The sequence below is a fragment of the Trachymyrmex septentrionalis genome, unplaced genomic scaffold (assembly GCF_001594115.1).
Source record: "Trachymyrmex septentrionalis isolate Tsep2-gDNA-1 unplaced genomic scaffold, Tsep1.0 scaffold13, whole genome shotgun sequence".
Lineage (NCBI taxonomy): Eukaryota > Metazoa > Arthropoda > Insecta > Hymenoptera > Formicidae > Trachymyrmex > Trachymyrmex septentrionalis.
In genome coordinates, this window is record NW_017304438.1 from 860,650 (window position 1) to 869,198 (window position 8,549).

At 33.4% G+C, this 8,549-nt stretch overlaps 1 protein-coding gene across 4 annotated transcripts in view; it reads right to left on the reverse strand.

Moving 5' to 3' along the window:
* The window catches only part of LOC108756874 (long-chain-fatty-acid--CoA ligase 5), a 43,229-nt gene that overhangs the window by 10,224 nt on the left and 24,456 nt on the right, over positions 1-8,549 (reverse strand). For all 4 annotated transcript variants that reach the window (XM_018501011.1, XM_018501015.1, XM_018501012.1 and 1 more), the window contains 2 exons: positions 6,280-6,748; positions 603-893 (listed from right to left, as the gene is read on the reverse strand). In XM_018501011.1, coding sequence (XP_018356513.1) covers positions 603-893; positions 6,280-6,748 — 760 coding nt within the window. The remainder of the gene's footprint in view (positions 1-602; positions 894-6,279; positions 6,749-8,549) is intronic.

Sequence of the window (8,549 nt, forward strand, 5' to 3'; positions counted from 1 at the left end):
TCACGTTCATCCTTTACTGAGAACTCAACAAATTTGGGAATTTACTGAAATTAATGAGCGGTAGTGTACGTTATATCAACATCATCATATGATGTAGATTTAAAACACATCATGTTGGTATTAATCTTTTGCGGATAAAAGCCGTCTAGCGATTTTTGCGTGGCTTGGGCGACTATTTACTGATATGCGTTCGTAAAGAATTGATATTAATATCAATACAGTGAGAATTATGAGACACCGCATGGTGCTAAATCGACATCGATAATTTTATAAAGTGTAGAATCGAGCAATGGAATCCACGTACATAACACATCAGCGTCTGCAAAGTTATGCTATAAATGCTTTCTGAGCGCATTGCAGGCTGTGCTATATAAATTCCACGAAGTTCGATTCCACGAAGCTTTTCAATCGATTAATTGAACAGTATGGGGTTCCGTATTGCAACGTGAGACTTTGTGTATTTTAAACCTTTATATATTTTGCCCTTTCGTCGTGTTACATGAATGTTCTGTGTATTTCTCGTCGCCCCTCTCTTCGTTTTTACATATTTCATTTCATAAATCGCGAGCACAGTTCCAAGAATTAATTACTAATATACAAACCTGGATGGTGAGCGTTATTGGCGCGGTGCATTCTGTCTGACCGTAGCCTTCGACCACGATGCAGCCAAGGGCGCACCTGGTGAACGTGAGGACGTTCCCCGCCAGCGGCGCCGAACCTACGAGCATCAGCCTCAGCTTGCCACCCATCGACTCCTGGATCTTTTTGAATACAATCTTGTCCCATATGCTGTTCATCCTCACAATGCTCTTCTTGACCTCCGTCTCCTTCGCTCGCATGCCCATATTGAAGATCATCTTCTTCAGAAACGAGTTTTGCAGTTCGGCTTGCACCTGCGAATGTCAAGTGAGTGAGAATGAAACTCACCATTAAATGATCCACGCTATTTGCAAGACCCACGTTATCCACCATATAATAATACTTAAAATACACAATATTACATATGAAATATATAACATAAAGTATAATACGAAATATTTCTTCAAATATGGTATAATAAGAAGTAATAAATAAAATAATGCAATAATTAAAATAATGCAATTTATGAGTAAATAGGAAAACTAACAATATAATACTGAAAATCATATTTTATTAGATATTATTAGCAGCTTCTAACTTGGTAGCTACTATCACACTGCTACTTCATTAAAATCTGAATTTAAATATTATATGAAATGTGCTAAGCAGTATTTGATATTTTCTGTATATATTCTTTGAACAAATATATAAAATGAGGATCGAAAGAATCTATCAATGAAAAATATAAACAAAAATGTGATGTACTTATTGACGCAATGTATATGATTTCGATTTTACTTTATATAAGTTTTTATATTATTATTATTATTGTATACGTTAAATATTTTTGATAATCATTTGACTATTCATTACGTAGCTAATGTGGCATTTGGATAAAGAAGGACGAGCTAAATTGAATCACCATCTTGGAATTTGCGTTACTTATGTAATTTCGATTTATATTTTGTATTAATAAGGACCCGAATTGAAAAGTCGAAAAGTTTATTTTATTCGTTACATTCGCACGAAAATAAAGAGTTTTCTGTGTATCCGAACAGCTGATGTAGACTCTGATGGGTTTTTTTATTTTCACTGATATGTATTCTTTCACATTAATTAACGAGAGCGTAATGTCTTCTTCCGTGTTATTAAAATGTGCATTGTTGCATCTTGATATTATATTTAGACGAGCCTTATTAAATATTTTTAATCTAAGCGAGTTATTATAAGGCAAAGAAAAGTCTATTTGAACAGTAACTGAATTTGATATCAACGGATTCTGTCAACAGATTACCGGCGAACGACGATAAATTAAGTACGATAGATTGGTATGTCACGCATATTTTCCAGTCAACAAAAAGAAACAGAGTCAAGTGGGACGAATTATCCATCTTGTCTTTTGTTAAAGTGAGACGATCGCACAGATTTCTACATGACTTGTCTAAATTTTATGCAAAGTCAGCATAATAAGCGACCGGTGCTTAAGCGTGATTTACACGGGGCGACTTTTATTCGCTAGAAGCCGCGTGACGTCATTAATTTGCCAGTGAATTCTCTCGACTCTGCCGCTTGAAGCAAGCTTCTTAATTCGTCCGCGAATTCGCTGACGAAAGCTTCTTGTACACGCTTGGTTTTTGTTCCCTAGTAACTAAAATTTTGAAGTCGCAGCGTTAAGTGATCGCTAGTGATCAAGCGAATAGTTGATTACAAAGCACAACAGCGGCTCGAAGTATGTCATTCGATGACATGATTATTCTCTGATTACGGTCTGAGTGGCCGAGACGTTCCGTAAAAATTTGTCTTTTCATGCTGACGACTTCAAAATTCACTCTGGAAGAGCAGCAAGAAGCTAGCGACAAGATAGCGACAAGCGTCGAAAGCGGTACTCGCCGCGGCTATACGCTATAAGAACAAACCCGCGTCTAGAAGAAGTTTTTGGCGAAGTTTAGCGAATTCGTTATGACGTCACTAGGCGTAGCTTCTAGCGAATAAAAGTCGCCCCGTGTAAATCACGCTTCATCCGCCGCACCTGTTACACGCATCATCGTGCACGTGCGCGTTGAAAACGTGTGATCGTTCTTGTTGGCTTCGTCCCCGAAAATTTCGGCTTTTTAATGTTTCGAATTTAACGAGAGAGCATCATTGCGCAACAAAAGACACACGAAAACATAATAACGCGCGACCTACCGCTTCCGCGCGTTGATCGAACGCTTGCCCCATTTAAACAGTCCTCAGAGTTATATTGTCCGGAATCAATTTCACATCTATTTCCGTTTTCGTGCTGCAGAGAATGCCTAACTCACGGTGAACATCCGTAGTATTTGAGCTCTCGAGGATAAAGGATACAAATTAAATCTTTTTATTTTCCACAAAGATTAATAATGCAAATAAAAAAGTAATTGAAGGTACGAAAAAAATCACTGCATTACGTTTCCTCAAGATTATTTCTCATGTACGGAAAAAACGGTTCTAGAAAAGTTCGAAAAAGTATCTAAGAATTTAGCTGCATACAATTTTAAAAATAATTTTGATGGACAAAATAATTATGCAGATATGCACTGTTAAATATTAAAGGATCAAATTTAATTTCTTAAATTAAATGACATTTTGTTATTTTTAACTTCCAAGTGTGGCGAATGTATTATTTTAATAAATATGTGATTAAAAAATCACATCAACCTATTTCTATGGTCGAATTGTTTAGTTTCTAAGTAAACAGCATTTATATTGATACTTAATAAATAATAAACTAATCTCGAGTTAACTTAATTTTTGAGTTAAATTATTTCACTTCATTGTTTTAATTAAATTAATTACATATTTAGTAGAAGTGGCGACTTATAGGAATAATTAAAAATGACTGAAATTGAGTATGATTTGGCATTATGAATTTAATAATATAAAACGTTTAAGTGTTGATGGGAATGCTGCAAAAAGTTTTAACATTTTTAGCAATTAGTTTGAGCGTCCTAGATAATTATTTTGATGGTCCAAGCAAAATAATTTTCAACTCTATGTATCTAGCTAAAAACTTTTAATAAATATTTCATTAAAGTCATTCTTTCCATGTAGAAACACTAAAAAGCATCAAGAACTGTAATCAATGAATACAAGCGACAATGACAATGAAATCCCGAATGATACTTTTAATTTCTAGTCTATGAAGAACCGCGTAAAGCATACCGCTTAATTGCAATGGCATTGTAAACAATTAACGTTGTTACATATGTGTATGTCATCAGCGTTTTGTATGCAGGTGTTACGAGAGCAGCGTTTAGATTTGATGTCAAAGTTGAAATGCTGTCATTGCGTCGTAAAAACTTGAATTAATAACACTTTCAGACACAGATTTTTTTAATCACAAACGGAACTAGTGATTCTTATAAGGTTTTTTGTCGCTAAAAACGAATCCGTAAAGGAAATTCCTCTATCATGTTTCTCAGACATTTCAAAAGAATACAAAATTGTCATTTTTGGCACCATCAATTTTCTCTGGCGTGAGCAATTTTTCTAGAGCAATTTTATTTACGGATTCGTTTTCAGCGAACAAAAAATCTGTAAGAATCACTCGTTCATGATTTCGAAAAAAAGTTTAAATTCGTCGACCAGTGTAATAAATCACAAATAATTAACGTACAAATAATTATAATTACGCAAGCGTAAGTATACACGAACTATTCGAATGCTCAAAGACAAATACTTGTGTGTGTGTGTGTGTGTGTATGTGTGTGTGTGTGTGTGGAAGAGTACGACGATGCGCATATCATCTGTGAAGGCGTCGTTGTTTTCTATATAGGAGTTTATAACGCTATTGACATTTTGCCCGGCCGTGTGATATAAGAGAACGATTGTTCGCAGCCATTTTAGGTCGAGGGAAAAAAGATTGACTTAGTATGATTGACGTAGTAACACCCTACGACAACTCCCTGGTTTTAAAAATAGGCGAAATACGCAGTCATCGGTCGCAAAAGCGCGATGGATTATCTAATGAAGAAAATCAATATATACGATGGCTTTAGAATATAACTTACGGCATTTACCACTTATATGAGATTAAAACCTATAATGTTATATTATGTAAATAGCATTTTTTGAGAGACCCTATTGCGATCTAAACAACGACGGATGGATTCATTAACCATATTCTTGAGATATGTATTATAGAGACAGGTTCATCTCGCAATCCAGCCGAGTAAGTGCGGGCTTACTAAAAATAAAATATTACAAATCAGCACAAAACGTACGCGGACAACAGCAATAAATCATTCGAAATAAACCGCGATGATAAACAGCAACGCAATTACATGATTCAAACGTGAGGCGATTTCAGGACTTAATCGTCAGACAGAAAACACTTCACGGCAAACAGATATTTTCTTCGTAAAAAATCATAAAACAAACAATATACATTCCATTCCTGTATTTTTCCCGGATTTTTGTGGAAAACCGTTTCTTTTGCATCTTTTTGCTTTGTTTTTCTTTTATTTGAGAACAGTAAGAGAATTTAAAAATTAATGCGTGTAAATTAATGAGATACATAGTGAAAAACATTTTCTATTTGTGTTGAAAACGGTTAGTAAAATTTTTGCGTTCAATTTTTAAGATGTCCGAATTTTAATATGATATGATTACGTTATTTGAACATTTTGTCTTAAATTGATATTCGACATTAAAATAAAACTATTTATAAGTAAGTTAATTAACATAAAAATAATGTATTTCGAAATGTTAATTTGAGATAAATAAATAGAATATGTTAATTTAACATATTATAAATATTAATTTTATTGAAAAAATAGGCTTTCACAATTTGCTTACAAATTATGTCAGTATCTCATTTTTTGTATTATTATGTTATTTCTTTTGTATTATTCTTTATGTTTAATTTTTTACATAATATTTATGCTATTATCAAATATATTCATCTTATGTTGATACAAAAATTTGGATGGATTGTTTGGAATAACATGTTAAATGTGTCATCAAATTCTAACTGTATATCTTTTCCCGATTTTGAAAAAAAAATCATTTCTTTCGCTTTTTTTAGCAACGTGTTATTTTTTTTATTTTAGATAGGAGTGTATGTATAATGAGAAAGATTAAAAAGTGAAAACTTATTTAAATTTAACTTTCCGCTTTCTTTTTCCTTTCCTCGAGATTTCATTCAATTAATTTTATTCAATTAATAAACACCAACTAACAGTAATATAACATCAATGTTTTAATTAAGTTTAAATTTAATTGAGTTTTAACACTCAACAATATAAATATAACACACGTTGTATGTAGCACTTCTAACGTTTATCATTAGCAGAATTAATGTTTTAATGAATGAAAGAATGAATAAAAGTGTTTTAATGAATTAAAACACTCAGTGCATTTTAAAGCCGTTGTACACAAATCGATATAAAGACGTATAATACGTTTAATAAAAATATAGAAACGTATTAAGCCGCGAAATATTACATAAATTTTATTGCGCTATTTAATAAAATATACATTGGGCGTTTTATTAATTGAGACATCTCACTTTTTTATTAGAATAGTGTACATACAGCTTTAATGTGCACTGAGTGCGCACTAGTTCTGCCAATAAAAAATGCTATTAGATTGTTGAGTGTAAAATTATAACATTGATGTTATACGTTACTGTTAGTGTTTACTGAGAGGAGTCGCCATCTGAAAATGTCCATGGCTCACCTTGTCATATACACGATTCAGCAATCTAGGTACAGCCGGCATGACGGTAGGCCGGAGGGCTTTCATGTCCTCGGGAAGCTTCTTAATGTCACCGCTATAGAATCCGACGGAACCACCCATCATATACATGCTGTTCTCGCAGCAACGTTCCAGCATATGCGCCAACGGGAGGAAGCTGATCATTATGTCCTTGGACGTGATCCCGTGATCACCCATTTGCATGATCACCGCGCAATTAGACGCCATGACATTCTGATGCGTCAGCATTACGCCCTTCGGGTTGCCGGTGGTGCCAGAAGTGTAGCATATTGTGCAGAGATCGGACGGGTTCGGCGGCAGCTCCGGATGGTTCCTCTGCGCGCCGAGGCGTTCGATGTCGTCGAACTTGTACAGTTCGATGCCGCGGTTTTTCGCCCGTTGATTCGTCGCCGGCCGCGTCTCTTTCACTACCACCAGCTTCCGTAAACATCTGTTGAGATCGAGAATCGTTCAGACGGAGAAATACGCCAGCTCCGGATGGTTCCTCAGCCGAGAACGCTCCGCTTCGTATCGCCTAAGCTCTTGGCAGCGTTACAGATTAATACTTTCAACATCGCGCTTTTAAAGCTCTTTTCGAGAGCGACCCTGAGAGCGTTCTCTCCTCGAGGAAACCGACGCCCGGAACATGTAGACTATATCTGGCTTCCGGCTCGCGTGTTGCGTCATGTGAGAAAAATTTGTTAAAAATAAACAACAGATCCTATATTCACTAAAATTATTTCAAATAGTTTCATTAAGTGAAATAGAAATTTCTTAGTCCATCTTACTCAATATCGCATGTCGCCTGAAAAACACATTCCCCAAAAAAAATTTATCATGCATGAATATGTATAAATGTGTAACATACATATAAACATACATAAACATATATAAATATTCATAAACATACATAATTTTGTATGAAAGAAGTCCATACATGTTCATAGTTTCATACATCCTTTTTTTTTCTTGTAAAATTACTTTTTAGTGTAATAGAAATAATAATATAGTAATATAAAAATATTAAAAATAATTAAAAGTGTAATTTTTACACTATTTGTTTTAGAAAAAATTAAGAAGTTTGAAGAAATGTAAAAAAGTTACTTATGTATAATTATATATAAAATTATGCATAATTTGTGTATAAGCAATTTTTTTTTACATTTTTTTCAAACTAGTTTTTTTTTTATAACAAACAATGCGAAATTTATCCTTTTAATTATTTTTATGTTTTCACATTATTATTTCTATCACACTAAAAAGTAATTTTACAAAGAAAGGTGGATGTATAAACATGGATATATTTCATGTATGATATTATACGTGTTTATGAATATTTATGTATGTTTACACACATTTATATACATATTCATGCATAAAAAATTTTTTACCGGGTCTTTCATATGTACATTGGTTATTGCGATTAATATCGTCACATGCATCGGCGATCAAATTGGGAGGAAGCTCACACAAAATTCGGAAGATCCGTATTCGCGAATCCCGGTTAAGGTGATATTTTTTGCAATAAGTTGTATATTTACAGGTTTTTAAGATGCTAGTGACTTTATTATTAAATCGACGAGTAATTAATTTTATTGTGAGATTGTTATTTCAGTTTATAATTGTGTTTCAAGTTCGACAAATCAAATCGGCGCGTAGTCCATAGAACTGATAATTGTATATTCACATATATAAATATTACTCAACACCAAACCCACTTTGGTCGAAAATGACTTTTCTTCTCTCTTATAATATTTAAGGGGTATAGACAGGGTAAAATTTTGAAAAAAATCGATTTTTCAATTTTGTAATATTTTTAAAGATATACGTATCGGGAATATATATGCCAAGTTTTAAAGAGATATTCGGAAAATTGACGGAAATACAGTAGTTTTTTGTACGACGATGCGCTAGAACTACCTCTGGCATCGACAAAGAAGCGTTTTTAGAAAGAGCTATTATATGGTTTGTCAGGAGCTATTATATGATTTATCAGGGATTGCCGAATAAGAGTAACTTAAATGTTTTAATTTAAATTTGTGCAGTTAATATATATATAGTAATATGAAAGTAAAACTTCAGACGCGTTTTTCTCAAAATCATGTTTTTCAACCTGGTTGACAGCAAATCAAAAAATCTACTCGACCAATTGACTTGGTGTAAGTTGCATTTTTTTTCAGAAAACTTACTTCTATTGCCGGACGTAGTCGTTTTTTAATTAATAAAAATTTCACAATTTTATTCAACTTTTT